This window comes from Nyctereutes procyonoides, unplaced genomic scaffold (assembly GCF_905146905.1).
Source record: "Nyctereutes procyonoides isolate TBG_1078 unplaced genomic scaffold, NYPRO_anot_genome, whole genome shotgun sequence".
Classification (NCBI taxonomy): Eukaryota; Metazoa; Chordata; class Mammalia; order Carnivora; family Canidae; genus Nyctereutes; species Nyctereutes procyonoides.
Window position 1 is genome coordinate 37319463 of NW_026575047.1, and position 18017 is coordinate 37337479.

At 52.1% G+C, this 18017-nt stretch overlaps 1 protein-coding gene across 2 annotated transcripts in view; it reads left to right on the plus strand.

Annotated features, from left to right (window-relative positions):
• The first annotated feature begins 1489 nt into the window (after positions 1-1489).
• HOMER2 (homer scaffold protein 2) overlaps positions 1490-18017 on the plus strand; it is a 95160-nt gene continuing 78632 nt past the window's right edge. For both annotated transcript variants that reach the window (XM_055326378.1, XM_055326379.1), the window contains exon 1: positions 1490-1663. In XM_055326378.1, the coding sequence (XP_055182353.1) occupies positions 1659-1663 (5 nt within the window). In that variant the 5' untranslated portion in view covers positions 1490-1658. The remainder of the gene's footprint in view (positions 1664-18017) is intronic.

Consider the following 18017-nt stretch of genomic DNA (forward strand, 5'->3'; position numbering starts at 1 on the left):
ATGGCCTGGCTTCTGCTAGTTCATTCATTCAACAGGTATTTATGGAGGGCTTTAGGCACAGTTTCAGGCACTGGAGATACAATGATGAGCGAAGATATAGGGCTTCAGAAAATATAGAGTTTGCAGATGTGCCTGGGAGACATATTAAACTAATAATTTTGCAAATATATATTGCAAATAATAAGTGTCATGAAGAAGTATGGGAGCTCGCCGTTTGTCTAGGGCATTAAGTAAAGGTTCCACAAGGAAGTGATGGTTTAGCTGAGATCTGAAGAATGAGTAGGAATTGACTAGGGGTGATACAGACAGGAGAGGAGAGAATCTTCCCAGAGGGAGAGACTCACATGTGCAAAGGTCCTGGGGCTGATAGGAGGATGGTCAGTTGGCTAAGGGCAGGAAGAGAAGGAGAGAGAAAAGGCCAGAGAAGGCAGTGGAAGAGTGATGGGGCAGGGTCTTGAGGCATGTTTAGTATGTTGGTCTTTATCCTAAGGATGGTGGGAAGGAAGCCACTGAAGGACTTTAAGAAGAGTGGCAAGGTCAGGTTTGTAATTGAGAAAATTACCACAGTGTGAAGTACAGGGGGTGGGTGCTCCTCCCCATCCCAGGAGACCTTGTTGGTTAATAGATAAACCTATGGTCTCAGAAGAGAGGACAGTAGGTTCAAGATGGTGGCCCTACTTCGTATGCTTGTTCCTTTACTTCTCCTTCTTCTTTTTTTTAAATGTCCTGAAGTGGCAGGTTTATGTGGGCAGTGTGTTCTCAGCAGAAGATGATCTGGTTGGTGGGAGGCCCTCAGGGGCAGATTAGCTTCGTCCCAGTGCCAGCCTTTGGTAGGGAATCAGAACATGATGTGTGGACGGGGAATTCAGGGATGCTCTTTAGTTTTTCTTTTTGCTCTCTGTTTCCCTTGCTCTAAGAATAAAACCAAGCTTAGTTAAGCCTCCTTGGAAGCTATTAGTCTCTAATCGGGAGCCCAGTCCCATCTTTATGGGGGAAGAGCCCAGAACACCTGCCGCAGGTGCAGGATCCTTCCTGCCACGTTGGCTTTCCGGAATCTCCTGGCGGCGGGTACCCTGAGCCACCGAGCCTGGCAATCGGCAGCAAAAGGAGGGTGGGCTTCGGGGGAGGGGCATGGCCGTGCCCATCTCAGGTCCTGGAGACCTGACCTCGGGTCTGCAAGTGTGACCTTGGGCTCCTCACTCCCCCTGCCGGGGCCTCAGTTCCCTCATCTGCGACCGCTGGGCGGCCCCCAAAGTCCCTCCCGCTGCGCGCGCGCCTCGGGGTCCAGCGGGCGGGACGCTCGCCCCCGGCGGCCAGGAGCGGGGGCGCGCCCACGCCGCCCGCCGCGGGAAGGGGGCGGCGGGGAGGCGGGCGCCGCGGCCGGAGGCCCCCCGAGGTTACGTAAGGAGCGGGCGCGGGGAGCGGGCGGGGCGGGGCGGGGCGGGGCCGGAGCGCGGCCGCCCAGCCCCCGCCGGCCCAGCCCCCGCCCGCCCGCGCCTGGCGGCGGCGGCACCGCGTACCCCGCGCAATGGAGCGGCGCCGGGGCTGAGCCGGGCGCGCACGGGCCGCCGCATGTGCGGCGCGGGGAGCGGCTGCGGAGCGCTCTGGGAGCAAGCGCCGGGGGGCCCGTCGGAGCGGCGGCCGGAGCAGCGCCGGAGATGGGGTGAGTGAGCCAGCGCCCGCCGGAGGGGCCGCCAGGCGGCCCCGGCTCCGAGCCTCCGGGGGCCGGCGCCCTCCGCGCGCGCCCGCCCGCCGCGCCGGGGCCGGGGGCCGGGGGCCGGGGGCCGGGGGCGAGCGCGGGGCGGCGCCTGCCAGCCCGGGGGTCCCGACCCCGCGCCCTCCGCCCCCCGCACGGGCGGCCCGGCCTGGGCGCGGACTTTCGGCCCTCCTCCTCCGAGCTGGCCCCCGGGGCGCGGCCGCGGCGGGGACGGGGACCCTGGCCGGGCTCCCGCGGTCCCCGGGCGCGACCAACTCCGGGGCCTGTGTTTGTGAGTGTGAGAAGCAGCTTGTCGTCCTCCACGACAGAATGGAAATAGAAGTTTTCCTGGAAAGGAAGCCGACCAAATAATCGTGCCCGCCCCCCAACCCCGCCCGAGCGCAGGACAGTGGACTTTGACTCTGCTTCCAGACGGAGGAGGGTGAGGAGTCTGGAAGGAGCCGGGTGACGCTCCGGTCTTCCACACAACGGAGTAAGATGCTCAGGGGGAAGTTAAAACACTCTGTGCAAGTGACAATGCTCGAGTCTATAAAGTAATTTAAAAAGCAGGGTAGATTTCTCTTTGGCGTCTCCGCGAGCAGCAGGCGCTGTGAGTCAGGGAGCCACTGTACTAACAACTCGATTAACTCCTTACACCTGCTCACCCGCCCGGAGCGCGTGGTGACGATTTCCTGGAACAGTTAATTATGCCCATTTTACAGATGAGGAAACTGATGCTTTAAGTGGTTCGGTGACTATCCCCAGGTTGGGCAGCTGATGAGCGTTTGTAGAAGGACATTTGTGCCTCAGCAGAGGGGAAGCCCCAGCCTGACAGGGACCCTGGGGTGGTGGGGGTGTGGGCCCGTGAACCAGAGTTCCTGAATTGTCCCCTGCTGCTGTGCTTAGCGGCCTTCAAACGGCCTCCTCCTGACCCTAAGACTTCTGCTGGGTGGGTCTAGAGGTCGTTCTTTTCTCTGTGGGGTTGGGGAGGAGTGGAAAGGGGTGAGATTGTCCTGGTGGCCTGACCTAGCTCCCATGGTCAGTGGCTCTCTTGTACCTCACTCCACATAAATTTCTGGAGTCATCTTCTCCAGCCAATATTGTCTGTGGGGTCTGCAAGTGTCAGAAGGAACCAGAGGCAGGTGGAGAGGAATTTCGTTGAAGGAAAGTGTGAGGGCTCCAGACCTCCATGAGTAGAGCAGAGGGACCGAGAGGTTGGCTTAAGACATTGGTGCCAATCCAGGAGATTTCACACATAGAGCAACTATGGGTGATTTTTACCAGAGGCACACTGGTTGGAAAGCAGGTTTTCTGTAACATTTCCAGTGACCTCTTTGTGCAGTGGGAACCTTTGAGATTCTCAGATTTCATACTTAAAAAAATGTACGAGGTGGGGGCAGCGGGAAGGAGTTGGCTAATGTAGGTCTCAAGATGGAAGATCAAAGGGATCTGGTAATTTTAACTCTGTGCCCCCCCCCCCCCGGCACAGACAGCACAAACACACTTGCGTGATCAAAAACGAATATTGAAACTCTGTGGTTGAGATCAAATAGTTCTGTGGAAATGAAAATGTTTACTCGTAAAAGCTTGAAGAAAATGTCAGAAGGTAATGTTTGTTTGTGGAGCATCAGGGAGGAGTAGCTCGGAGCTTGTTGAAAGGGAATGTGGCTTTCCTGTCGTTTTAGCATCACTCGGTACATGTGTGTTACTCCCTTCTTGTAGGTGAGGGCTGGTTTGTAACTCCTGCCTCTGCCCGCTTCTGCCAGCTTCACTGTACCCACGTCTTCTGTGATTCATGTGAACATACAAACCATGGCTGTAAATTGAGATGGAGCCGGGGCTGGATGAGCAGTTGAGACAGAGGGTGGAGGGAGCCATCTCAACCTAAAATAGTACCAATGTCATCCTCTCCGAGAGTTGAGTAGGATGAGGGGGAAGAACAGAAGGGCAGCCAGGAGGGATCCTCACTGTGGTCCTGTAGCCCTGTCACGGCTCGACTGTGCAGACATGGCTGAGACTTAAGGGGGGGGAAACAAAACCCTGAGTTTACTTCTTCCTCACTTAAGATGCTTATCCTCTTTCACACATTCACTTTCTGCTTCTCTTCTGTGAAGTGTTTTTGCGTTAAGCCTGTGGTTTCCCCAGTAAGTTTGTTTTCTCTGCCCGAGGAAGAGGCCGCTGGTGCAGACCTTCTCACATCTCAGACCTCTCGTCTCCTCACATATACCTGCCTCCCTTTGCTGACAGGACAGGTCCCTCCACAGACTGAGGAAAGCCTCGTCTTCCTACCACCTGCACTACCCTAGTGGCTTTCTTCCCACCTGGCTCAGTGGCTGGCCAGGCCTTTGTCTTGTCACCCGGCCAGGACCATCCATCCCACCCCTCTCACCTCATCAGGCACCATCTCTCTCTCCTCCTTCCACCTCCTGGGTTTTCCCAGCAGTGTACACTAGGGCTTGGCTCAGTGCCGTCCAGGAGACCTTTCCTCACCCATGAGACCGTCTGTGTCTGCGTGGCCCCATATGGCTGCCACCTGCCACGAGTGGCTGTTGGGCACCTGAAATGTGGCTCGTGTGACCAAGGACCTGAATTTTTAATTTAATTGGAATGGAAAAGCCACATGTGGGTGGTGGCTGCCATATTGGAGAGCAGAGCTCTAGCTTCTGTCACTTTATGGCTCTCTGCTGCTTCTCTGCTCCTTTTCACCTGAAGATGACTCAGAAGATCCACCCCAAACCCACCGTCCCTGTTGGCTCTCTTCTCCTGCCATTCGTTAACCCCCACGCTCTGCTGTCCCGCCCCAAGTGCAGGTCCCTGGGAACCTGCATGGGGCCAGATGGCTGTCCTTGTGTTAATCCCTCGGCTGTGTTCCTATCCAGTGGCCACCCTCTCTTCCCACTGCCCTCCAGCTTCTAACTACCACACTCCCCTGCTTCTCTGCTCCCCTTCCTGATGGTTCCTCTCCAGTCTCCCTGCTCTTGCTCCTCTGACCACTGCATCATGGGGCCACTCAGGGACTAGACTGGCTTCCTTCGTGTGGTTGACACTCTCTTCCTAGGTAATATGATCCACCCACCCCCCATCATCTGCTGGTGATTCCCATGGTCTTATTTCCAACACGGCGCTTCTGGGGGCTTCCAATTCTTGTTCATGAACGGAGCTCTTGATAACCCTTCCAGCTCTCCCCTTCCCTCAGTCTTCTCTGTCCCAGTCAGTGGCCCCACTACCCACCCTCTTGCTAGGAGTGGTCCTTGCTTCTCCTTTTCCTCACCCTCCATGTCCAGGCTGTCCTAGGGTTCTACCTCTAGGTGTCCATGTGTCCTGAGGATCTTGGCTCCCACTCTGGTCCTGGCCACCCTTGCCTCCTTCCTGGACCAACTTCCTCAGCTTCTGCCCTGGGTATCTCTAGTCCATTCCCTACCCGGGAGCCTGAGTGCCTGGCTTTCAAAATTGCAGATCAGAATCATATCATCCTCTTCCTTGAACACCCATCAGCACCAGGGGCTGGCCTATACCTCATCTCCAACTTCCCTTGTCACTCCGGCCATCCCTCACTGCCTTCTGCTAACGTGAGCCTCATTGCTATTCTTGTTCTGCCTGAGGATCTTTGAACTTGCCCTTCCCTTTGCCTGGGATGCTCTTGCCTTGGCTCTGCAAATACCTTCCTCCTCCTCATGCTTTGGATTCCGGCATCAGGGTCACCTGCAGAGTCTTTCCTGACCCCCACCTTTAGTTGCTAGCATAGCCACAGCTTTTTTTCTACAGTTGCTCACTGCAGCACACATGTAATCATTTGGGCTTTGTTTACTTAATTATAATCCGTCTTCCCCAATAGCATCCCACAAAGATAGGGTCTTACCTCTTTCTCCAGTGCTTCTCAACACTTAGCACAGTGACAGGCGCCAAATAGGCCCCCAGTGTTTTTTGATTGGGTTAATGCTTGACTGTGGTGGGTGGCCTTGCTTGGATGCCGGCCTGGAAGTTGTGATAATTTTTGGATTACCTTTTATATAGCTTGCTTAATTGAGGGTTGCAAGGGCCAAGAGAGAAAGAAATCACATTTGGATGCAATTTTCTTTTAACGCTAAAGCAAGCCACTTAGGTTTTAGTAGGACTTGGGTTAATTCTCAAGCTGTCAGCTGTCATCCGAGTACTGGGGTTGTAAATTATCTTTTTACCCGCCTGCAAAAGGTAACAGAAAAGCCGGCTTGCCTGCTGTTGTGACTTTTAGCTGATTTTGTCAGTGTTTACAAACAAGATCTACTGTAGTTCTGCTTGGCTTCGGTTTACACCCCTTGATTTTGTCCAGCCAAGATTACGTTGCAGGGTGTGGTGGGCACAGTTGAAGTTATCTGACACCCAGGGCATTCTTTCGGTAATCTAGACTGGTTAGCTTTCTCTTGCTGTTCATTACTTCCTCTCTAACTTTCCATTCCTCCTGCAAAGGACTTTGCTCTGGGGTTCATGTTGACTAAAACAGGTAACATTTCTCAGATGCCTTGAGGGAACTTGTCTTTCTGGGTCCTGCCTTGGGTTTTCTAAACTTCACTTCCTAAGGTTCCTTCGATCTGTTCATCTCTAAAGCATTTGGAGGGTCTTTTGGGAACACAGGATGAGCAGACCTTCTAGGTCACTCCTGCCTTTACAGAGTTTGTGTTTTAGAATCAGAGATAAGCCACATATAGAAGTTCCAGTTTTATGTATGAGTTGAAACAAAATGTTGCCCTCCAAAAATGTTAGAGGCAGTGCCGGCCTATTTGGGGCACTTAGGACAGATGCCCTGGTATGCTATAGGGAGTGCCAGGGGGCCGTTAGCATTTAGGATCACCCTCATTATGTAGGCAGCCCTTAGCATCTCCCTTTGTGCAAGAGTTGGAAAAAAAAAAAAAAGCCACCATAGTATTTGGAATGGGGTAGGCACTGAATAGATATGTATGGAATGAATGAATGAATGAATGAATAGGAATGAGTGAAGACTCTTTGGGTTGACTTTCACTTTGGGGAGAGGCCATCTTTCTTGTAGGCTACAGCACCGAAACCCCTCGCCCTTGAGAGTTTTCCGATGGGGTCAAGGGCACATTTGCTGCTCCTACACGGTCCTTTGGAGGAGAACTCAGAGCAGAGCAGGTGGTTTGTTTTTGTCAAGTGGGTGTTGTGATTTGTGTAAATCATTAGCTTTCTTTTCTGCAGTGGCTCCTGGGGAACTTAGAGTTAAATATGTGTTCAGTCTTAGCAAAATTTATCAGACCTCATCCATCACCTTTATTCTTTGCTCCATCTTACAGCCCTCCCTTGTTCGCCTTTTCTCTTGCTCATCTACCACTTATTTTTTTTAAACAAAATGAAAATAGCTTTGCTTTTTTCTAATTATAAAAATGCTACATGTTCATACAAAAACATAGCAGCATAGAGAAGGAAGTGAAAATTACTTGTCATCCCATGTCTCAGGGATGACCTCCCTCAGTAATCCTGTGTCTGTCTGCAGACTTCTTATCTATGTATGTCCCCGTGTCTAGATGTAGGTCTACCTGGAACAAATGTATTTTTAACAAAATGGAATCATACCCTACATCTGTTTTGAAATGTAAGTTTTGTAACTTAAAATACCTTGAGTGGACATCTTTTCATGCCAGTAACTATAAATACGCATCAGTATTTAAATCCACACCTACTTCTGATTCTTCGTTTTGCTAAATTTTATGCATCTTTGAAAACTTGCTTGAATCCCCTCTAGAATAAGGCAGGGTATTTGGGGGGAAAAAGACATTTTGACAATTCCTTAAAGCAGTTGGTTGCTCTAAATGAATTACCGAAGGAAAGAAATGGTAGAGAAACCAGGATCACAATTAACATTGGGTAATTTGTGGCAACTGTGTAATTTTGGGTGAGTCACTGCTTCTTAGTGAATCTTGGTAGGAACATCAAGGATTCATCACTGTTGCTAAGGGTGGTTGGTGGACTAGGACCCAGCTGCTCAGATTGTTTCTCCTTGTTTGGAAATATCGGGGCAGAGTGATTCTCCTTTCAGACCTGGACAAGAATGTTCTCTGCAATCAGAAAGCACCCATGCCCACCCCTGAATGCCCTTTCTGTTTCAAAGCCCTTTGTCTGTTGGGTACCACAGCCCCTCCTTCAGAGAATCGCCTTGGCAAGAGGATTGGCAAGGACGTATATATGGGAAGGACATTGTATTCCCTGCCTTAGTTATGAGACAATTAAAACACACACACAAAACCTGGATAAATCCTGTGACATGTCACCTCTGCCAGCATAGGCATCTAAAATCTTTGGAAAAATCTACCTTTGGTACATGGAGTGGGGATGCAAAGCACTTGAAAAACTTTACATTTCTCCAAAAAAGCAGTGAACACAAAACTAATATAACATTGTATGCCAATTGTACTTCAATAATTTTTATAACAGTGTAAAAAAGGTGAACAGCAGTCCAGAAACTGGCTTACGATAGACGAAAAAGCATTTTATCAGAAATCTCAGATGCCAAATCCTGACCTTATAGATCTTGAGAGTTAGACTGTTTTTTTTTCCCCAGTGTGTCTGCATTTCTAGATATTGTACAGTGCTTATGGGCCAGGAGGTGAACACTGGTGTCATGAGCCAGTTTCCTAGTGGGGTGTGCTTGTGTGGGAAGCACCAGGTTGGGAGCCTCTGCTAAACTACGATGAAGTCTCCAGTAGTTCTGCCACCGGGGGCTGTTAGTCATATGGTATCATTCTGGTAGAATTTATTTAAATTATATTTCAAATTAGCTTGTTAGAATAAAAATATGCTTGTGGGGAACACATTTAGACATTTGTCAACGATTCGAGAGATTTAAGGAAAAAAAAAACATTTTTATTCACAAGCCTGGTTGATAGTCATATTATTATTCCTCTGGGGAACTGGGGACTGTGGCATCGCCACCAGCCAAAGTGGTTAGCCTGAGAGGTGTGCAGTGTGCAGGTGTCTCCCAGCCGAACAGAAGCTGGATCCCAGCTAAGGGAGCGGCTCTTCCAGACCCCTTTCTCTTGACCTTGCCCCAGGGAGGTCACAAGTAAGGGCAGCAGAGGCTCTTTGTCCTCTGGCTCTGGGGGGAGCTCTCATCTGTGGATTATTGGGCCGGGGGTGTCCACAGGGGCCCAATTAGTGAGGAATATCCCAGATCCTGCTGCCTGGGTATCGGATTCCTTCGGGATCTTTAATTGGGAAAGCTTTTATTGGAGTTGTTCAGATATATGGAGGGAAGGAGAGTTGCTTTGACTTCTGTTGCCTTGGGGGAGGAGGGGACCAGAAGGTCCTCATGGGGAAAAGGAATGGAGCCTGATCTGGGAGGCTCCAAGGGGCTGGAAGAGGAGCTCTAGCAGAGCCAGCTTCCTTGCCTATTTCGCTCGTGCAGATTGAGGAAGAACTGTCTGACGCCCTTAGAGACTAGAGGTAGAACTGGCCGTCTCACCTGGTGGCCAGTTTACGGACGTGGACAGAGGAGGATGGTTAAGTACAGTTGAACCCAGCCCCCTCAGCTGTGTGAGCTTGAAGCAGTCCTTTTTCTCTCTGACTTCACTGTCTTCATCTGTTAAATACACAGTGAGGTAACTGAGCAGGGAATGTGTGTAAAGCGTTTAGCACAATGCCTGGCACAGAAGTAATGTGTGAATGGTGGCCAGGTTTATCACCATTGTCATTGTCATCACCATCCTCTCTGCTTTGGGTGGGGTTTGGAGGGAGACCCCTGAAGCACCTTCTGGAATATGCTGACAGGGATGGTCCATTCCCTTGTCTTGGATCCTCTCGGGTACCCCACCCCTGCCTTGGTCCTCTGCTGCTTGCTGCCACTCCTGAGCAGCACCAGAGTCAGTTCCCTGTCATCAGACAACCCTGACAATATGAAGCCTTGCTCACACCACAAAACCTGTCAGGTGATGTGGGTGGACGGTCACTGGCCAGAGGTGGAAGGTGAGGAGAGCCGACTGACCCACGTTAGTCAACAAGACCAGTCTTCTCTCCCAACCTGTTGTCGACACGGGGAGGTATTAGTAGAGATTTCTCCCCGCTCTAGGCATCAGACTAAGAATTTATGTTGCTGGTCAGAGAACCCTTCATTCACTCGATTTTTGATCTATTTATTCACTCATTCATTCAAGAAATTCGAGAGACCATCTGCTGTGTGTCCAGCGCTGGTTTGGGTGCCAGAAACAGTGATAAAAGTCTGGGGCCCCACGAACGAGCTTAAAGTCCAGTGGGTGAAGGTGGACATCAGACAGACATTGCCTAATGGATTCACTCGGGGAATATGGGGCCAGGGGCTGTGTGGACTGTGCATCAGTAGGTTTCAGGACCTCATGTTCATTTCACGGCCCTCACCCATTCCTAGGGGTCTGAACTCCTTTCTCTTCACCCCAATCACTTCATCAGTTCTTGTACCTTTCTTGAGCATCTGAACAGTGACCACCACCGAGCCATTGAGTGCCATCTCTCGGCCAGGCACCAGGAAGACAGGTTATATAACAGGATCCCTGCCCTCCTGAGGGAAAAGGAGGGTGGGAGGTCAAGAGGGCAGTGAGACAAACGCTGTTGTTGAAATATGAACAAGGATAAAGTGCTTCTTCTGCAAGAGGTGTGAGAAGGCTTCTTGAAGGAGGTGACCTTTTAACTGGGTCTTGAAGGATGGGCAGGAGTTTCCCGGGCAGATGAGGAGTTTGGATGGGGTGGGTGGAAGACATTTAGAGCTGCCCATGCCCATGGGAAGTGGTAAAGCATGGAGGTTGAGCCCAGAGACCCTGGACTCAGTCCTGGCTTCCCGTGCACCTGGATGTATGACCTGGAGCAAGACACTGACCTCCTTTGAACTTCAGTTTCCTCATCTGTGAAATGTGAATGATAACAGTACTGACATCATAGGGTCATCATGAGGAGTCGAGGAAACACATGTTTTGATGTACCTTAGCTATCTAGTGGGCAGGGAGGTGAGGGAGAGTGTGAAGGTCATGGACAGCTCAGGAGCACAGAAGGTGGGAAAAGTATAGCCTCTGTGCCTCGGTGCTGGGACTCAATCCTGTGGGTGGCTGGGAGCCTGCCAGAGGTGAGGCCACGGTGAGGGGAGCAGTTGGTCCTGGTACCAAAGAAAGAGGCCTGGAGGAGGCAGTGCTAGGCAGTGAGCTCGGGGAGCAGGAGAAGATGGTGTGCTATATACCAGGGAATTTGGACTCCAGTCTGTAGACTATGAGAGAGCACTTTCAGGCCCAAGGACGAGAGTAATACTTGGAGCCAGATGGTTATTCTGGATGCAGTAGCGAAGGGGGCAGCGTGGAGAGTTAATGGACCATGCTGGGAGCAGAGGGGCAGAGGGGAGAGGACATGGCACAGGTCTAAACCTCGCCCTGTTCAGTAAGGGATCCGACGTGGTCTCCAGGAATCCTCGAAATACAAGAAAACGGATGATGTATAAAAGACACCTCGCTGGTGCCTCCCACCCCACCAGGAGGGCTGGAGAGTCTTTCCTATAGCATCACTAAATTGAGCCACAAAGAAACTATCACTTCATGAGGCGTTAGCAGGTTGGAGTTACTGTGTCTGTACAATATCACACTGACTTTCACAGCACCCACTTTCTTGGTTGGGAGACTGGCCTGGAGAGATTCAGGGATACGTTTGGATTCCCTCAGGAAGGCAGAGTTTGGGAATACAGCTTGAGTGTGTTTGGGAGCAAAACCCCTGTTCTTCAGATGCACTGTACAAGTCATGTGGTCAGTGGACGCACAGCTCTTGACTGCTGGGATGAGACCAAGGAAGAGCCTGGGTTGCCAACAGTTCAGATGTTTCTCAGCTGTGTGACTGATGCCATGGGATGAGGTTGGGATTACAAGGGAGGTGCAGTTTTTGGGGAGACAATTGTGAGAGCTTAGTTTTGGGTGAATATGCTGAATGGAAGACATGGGGTGGCCTCTGTCAGTAGGAATTCGGCTCTGGCACTCAGCAGTCAGGATGGAGCCAGAAGTATGGGTTTAGGAGCCATCACCTTTGGATTTGGTCTCCCATGGAGAGGACAGGTCAGGAAGATGACAGTGCAGCTCTGGATAAGGGTGGCAGTTGAAGGAATTTAGAAGAAGCCCTTGGATGGGACAGAGGCCAGAAGAGTCTGAGGAGAGCAGAGGTGAAAGGTGTCTCAGGAGCCAGAGGAGAGGAGTTGAGCTGGGTGGCTGCTCTTGGGATCAAAGCCTCAGAAAGCTTGGAGAAAGGTGAGGACTCAAGTACCGCAGTGTGTGTGTGGGGTGGTGGTGGTGGTGGTGGTGGTGGTGTCAGGGCATGGATGGGTGGATTTTAAGGGGAGCTCAGTGTAAGACTCCAGTCCATTTTAGGCCTTGCAAGGAAGAGGGTATATGGTGAGGAGTAGACACACTGGCCGAAGACGAAGGGGAGCTTGTGAGTCAATCAGGGTCTGACTTTGTCTCGTAAGTTGAGCATGTTGGGAACTGAGGGCAAAGAAAAGAGATTGAAGATTACCAGAGAAGGTGAGAGGCAGTGAGCTGGAGGCTGGAGGGAACTGGAGCAAGAGCCTCAGGGGAGGAGGAAGCCTCCAGAGGGGCCCGGGGAGTTGTCCTCCGAGAAGGTGAGTTGCAGGAATAGAGGCTTTCTGAGGCTGTGGTGGGAAGGGGAATGAGGAGCTGGATAGGGTGGCTTTTCCTTCTCAGTGTGAGCTAAAGAACTGCTCTGAGGACCAGAGGTATATTAGGAAGAAATAAATGGTTTGGTGCATCTGGTTGTGGAGGTCGGGGCAGGGAGTTAGCTGGGGGCAGACACACACTTGTGAGTGACCTTGGGGGTCCAGTTGGAGTCTGAAGGTGCCAGTTGCCACAGCTAAAAACTCACCAAGTAACCGGGGAGCAGGAGCAGAGGCAAGTGGTCCCAGACCCAGGTTGGGGGCATTCAGAGCCGGCTGCCCTGGCTGGGCTCTGAGTGTCCTGCCGTCCACAGCAGAGGGAGGTACGCTGTGTGGGAGGAGGGGGAGCCTGCTCAGTCACCTTTCTGCCCTCACTCCTCCGAGCAGCCAGTCATTGTTCTGTTTTTGATAATTCTTCCAGACCCTTTCTAAAAAATGCATTAAAATTCTTGCCAGCATGACCCCTTTGAGTAATGAGATCTGTAAGTTTATTAACCTCTGTGAGAAGTGGATTTCCTTGCTCCACGGGAGCAGATAATCTCTGGGAGGGATGGACATTAATGTGCTGACCTGGAGGGTGAGCGCGACGCCTGAGGGCAGAGGCAGGGTGGTGGTGGCAGCTCATCGGTGCTCCCTGCCCCCGCCTGGCTTACCAGGTGGCTGGTTGCTGCTGCACTTCACTCCCCAGTCAGCCCTGCTCAGGGAGTCTCCCCGGGGCCCATAGTCGAGGTGCTCAGAGAAACCCTGTCTCTTTGGATGAGTCTAATTCTTTAAGCGGGGGAGAGGAGGAGATGGGAGCATTGAATCTTGTGCAGACGAGAATACCTAGACTGTGTGTTCATTCACAAAGGCCTGAGAACCCACTAGAGTTGGCACGGGTGTTGGGATACTTGTTCTCTGACCATGTTGAAACATGTCCTCTCTCATCCCAGTGTTGGTCTTCACGTGTGCACACGTACTGAACAGTTGACATAAGCTATTTGCGAGGCATCCAGCTTAGTAGCAATATTCTGTGACTTCAGCCTCATCAGTTTGGCATTTCAAGCCTGCTGTAACCTAGCCCGACCTGCCTGTCTTCTGGGTACCCTGAGTGCTTGGCCTGTGCCCCTGTGTATCATTTATCACATAATACATTTCATTATAATGCAGTGTTCTGTCCAACATGTCATAATCTGCGTCTCCCCGCTTCCTTGCCAACCAGACCAGTGCAGCCCAGTAGAAATATCACTGTCACATATGGGATTTTTCGTGTTCTAAGGTCCACATTGAAAAAGCAAAAAAGAAACAGGTGAAATAAGTTTTAATGTGTTTTAAGCCAGCATATCCCAAATATCATCGTTTCAACGTGTGATCGATAGTGAGTAAACCAGACACCTTCCTCTTACTGTGGCATTTATATTTTAGTGAAGAAGACAGATGCCATGCGTCCCCTCACGACATCCAGTTGCCAGTAGCTTCACAAAATGACCTGCAGGTCATGCCCCATGGGGACGATGCAAGGGCTGAGGCGGACTCTAGAATGCATGGCTCAGAGGAGGTGCCTCTCTGAAGACGTGACATTTAAGCTGCTGCCTTATGTGACGAACGGGAACAGATCATTCCTGGTAGAGGGAAGGGCAGGTGTTCAGAGTGGACAGGAGCTGCTGGGAGTGTGAGGAGTTGCCATCAGTGGGATGGAATGGTTTTTCCAGGGATGTGACACAGTCCTCCTGAAGTTTTGGGAAGATTACCCTGGGCTCCGTAGAGACTGGATAGGAAGGGGACAAGAAATGGAGCAGGTGTGAGGCTCCTGGGCTCTAGATGACAGAGGATGCTGTCTGAGGCCCAGAAGGTCACAGGAGTGGAGGAGAGGGAGTGGAGCGGGCAGATTCCATGGAGCTTGGAGATGGCTTTGCCAGGACTTTCTACTGGACCAGATGTAGGGTAAGGGATGAGGGAGAGGGAGGAAGCAGGAGGACTCCTTTGGTGTCTGGTTTAAGCACCCAGTCGATGTGGGGAAGCCTGGAGGAGGAGCAGGTCAGGAGCGAGGGTGGGGAGTCAAGGTCAAGAAGAATCCACATGTCAAGCTTGAGGCGATGAGTGGAGTGGGGAAGAAAGCAATTAACTCTGTGTGTAGGGCTCAGCAGAAGTCAGGAGAGGGCAGGGTCATGATGAAGGGCTGGGGGTGGAGCCTGGAGTCCCACACATCTCCACCTCCATGGTTGTACAGGATGGGAGCCATCCAAGAAGAGGGGAGCCAGCCAAGAAGACAGGGGAGCTGTGGTGGGGAGGGAGGAGGAACCGGGCTGGTGGCATCAGGATGGCTGATGAAGTGTCTTAGGTGGAGGGCTTGGGTGTCCACTGTTGCTCTGCTGGGAAGTGACCTCTGACCTCTGGCTGGGAACTGGGTCAGTGGTAGGTGGAGCCAGGAGCCACCTGGTTGGTCAGGAAGGGAGGCTGGGAAGTGGGGAGGAAGCAGGGAGTAGGACAAGGACATGAGAAGCTGCTGGAGAAGGGAAGATGTGTTTAAGAGAGGAGGAGCCCAGCACAGGTGGATGCTGACAGGGATGCTGCCTGAGAGAAGGCGGGTGACCGAGGAGATGGCAGAGGTGGGGTTCAGCACCAGGGGAAGGGCTGTCCCTTGTTGGGGGAGACACCCTGTCATGGGAAGGAGGCCACCATAGGGGCAGACATAGGCAGGTTTGGATGTGGTGGAAGATGCATGAGCTCGGGTCGCGGCTGCTGTTGTCCCCACAAAGTATGGGGCAGGAGCAGGGTCGTGAGCTGAGAGCAGGGTGGAGGGTGGGGTGTGGGAAGCTTGAGGAGAAGGTGTGGATCCTCTGGGAGTGGGTGGCAAGCCTTCTAGAGAACCCTAAGCTTGTGGGCCACTGCAGAGTGACAGTTTGAGGTCAGAGAACATGAATTTAAATGAAACTTGTCCACCCACCTTTGTGGTGTCACCCAGTGGCTTGGGTGTGGGCCTGGAGGGGGTGGATGGCAGGGGCCCCAGGTTGGGGGTTTGCCAGGCTGGGGAGGTAGGGTGTTCATGCAGAGTGGGAAGCAGTGACAGACCCAGGGGATTGGGTAGGGTCCGTGGAGGAAGAGAGGGAAGCCAAGAAGTGGCTGATGGAGAGCGAGTGGAGGTGTCTGTGAGGTGGGCCATCCATCAGCAAGGGAGCTGGAAGGATGGGCCATGGATGGGGGAGGGCGGGCAGCCAGGGACTGGAGAGTCACATTGGAGGGAGTGCTTTCTTGGAGTTGAAGGATCCCATGGATGGCCGTGGGAGAGCGCCACTGAAGGGGTGCAGGGTAGAAGGCATTGCAGCAGAGGACAAGGACTGAGTCCAGGGCACTGGGAGTTGTCCAGGTGCATGGCGACAGTGACAGGAGGTAGGCAGAGAGTGAAGCTGGGCCTGGAGCTGAAGCCCCTGAGTCGTGGCAGGAATGCACTTGGAGGCCGGTGAGCATGGGTGGAAGGCAGCTGGCTGGGATGGCCTAGCCTCCAAGGGTGCGGTGAGAGCCACCTCCTGGTGCCTCAGGCACCCCATCACCCTGTCTCCCCTGTGTTCTGCCTTCATGGGAGCCGAGAAGGGTAAGGCTGCATATGTGGCAGGCCCTGCAGGCCTCAGGACCCGCCTGGTTTCAGGGAATGCGTGAAGGTGAAGGGAACACCTGGTTGGGCTGCTGGTGCCTGCGGATCTAAGCACGGATTTCAGCGAGTCCCTGGAGGCGTGGACAGGGCAGGGAAGAACCTGGAGCCCAGGTGAAGCCCAGCGGCCAGGAAGGTGTGGTCTCTCGGCTCTCCCGAGAAGGGGTGGGGAACGTTCATGTCTTGGGGTGTGGTGATGGAGCACATCTCTCCAAGTATGTGAGACTCAGGGCCTCCCAGTTGCAGGTGAGCTCTGTGAGTCAGCCCTGGTGATGTGTCCATCCCAAATGCCACCAGAAACTTGGAAGACCTTCATTGAAGCATGTGATAGCTGTAATAAAGGAGGCGATGGGTCTGCTTTGCTGTGCAGCTAGAATATTTGATTCTGGCACAGAATCCATCCAAATTGAGGTGTGTGGAAGGCTGTCTGGAGGAGGGGCATCAGGGCGTGAGGGACCTGGACACATTCTGTGAGGGACGTTTCCAGTTTTGTTTTTATATTTTACTGTTTATTTATTTAAGTAATCTCTACCTCCAACATGGGGCTCAAACAACCCTGAGATCAAGAGTCACATGCTCCACCGACTGAGCCAGCCAGGCGCCTCCCCACCCCCAGCAACTCCATGAGGCTGGTTTGAAGGAGGGTGTCTTAAGCAGTGTTGTCTGTTCTCTGAGCAGTTCAAGGGTCTGTGAACACGCCTCCCCCAAACTGCACAGAGAATCCTGTGCATATGCTTTTCTGGGGGCAATATCCATATTTTTTAATCAGATTTTCAAAAGGGTCTTTAACCTGAAAGAGATTAGAACCCCTGTTGAAAATACTTGGGGTGCATTTAGCTGGAGAGGAAAAGCCGGGCCCAGGAGGTGAGGGTGTGAGGAGAAGAGAGAGCAGTTTCCATTCACATGACCAGCTATTTGATGTTGGGCTCACTCTGTGTGGACTCAACTGCTGGAACCAGAGTTAGGGAGAAGGAGGCATAGGGAGCCTGGTTTTGGCTCTATTGGTACCTGAGGGAACTTGCAAGCACCTGTCCCAGGTGGGATATGCACAGGTGTCAAGTGACAGAAGGGGGGCCTGTTAGGCCAGCAGGAACTCTGTCCAGATCTTCTTGTTCTGAGGAGTAAACAACTTGGGGTATTGCTGGGTTTTCTCTGTCCTTGGGGAGAGCATCTCATGGGCTGAGCTTTGCTGAGGAAATGGAACCCTCCAGATACTCAGGTCTGTGACTCTGGGCTGCAGGGGCCCTGGGAAACTTGACTGGCTTTCCCGAGACTGAGAATTAAATATCACCTTGGAGAGTGGGCCCTCTGTTGCAGGGCCTCAACTGACTCCTCTGTGATGTGAGAAGTATGTTCCTTATGGTGTTGCCAAAGTATGTTCCTTATGGTGTTAGGTCCTCCCTGCATGTCATTCGGGGTGGTGAGCCTGCCTCATGGGCCATCTGTCCCCCACCTGCATGGTCTATGGGTCTGTGGCACTGGGTTCCCTTCTACCATGTGGAGTTGGGTGGCTCGTGGGTTGAAGACAGTTTTCTCTCTTAGGGGGGCCTCGTATGCCCCCGCACCCAGTGCGTTCCAAGGGATGGCTGGGGCTCCTACCTTACTTTGGCACCAACAGAATCAGATCTGCTAAATTTAAAAGTGGCTCCCATGAGACAAAAGTGATGATTAATCGAGTTTGGCTTTGTCAGAGCTTCCTCTTTTTTTTTTTTTTTTTTTAATGTTTTGTTTTCTACTCTCAATCTTTTTTTCTAAAAGCAGGCATGCCTCACCAAGGTTGGAATATTCTGGAAAACTGGAATTGGAATCCCACAGTCTGATTGAAAGCCATATCACTTGCTTTAAGGGAGGAAGCTAAAAAAAACCCACTCCTTGGCTTCTCCCATGAATTTTAAATGTTCTGAAAACGTTGCCCATAAAGGAAACAATGTCTCATTCCTTAAATAATTAAGTAGAGTATACTGAGAAAGGGGTATCACCCAGGTCTGGTCACACTGTAGCCTCTGGGGGCCTTTTTCTCCAGGGGAGAGCTTGGGTGG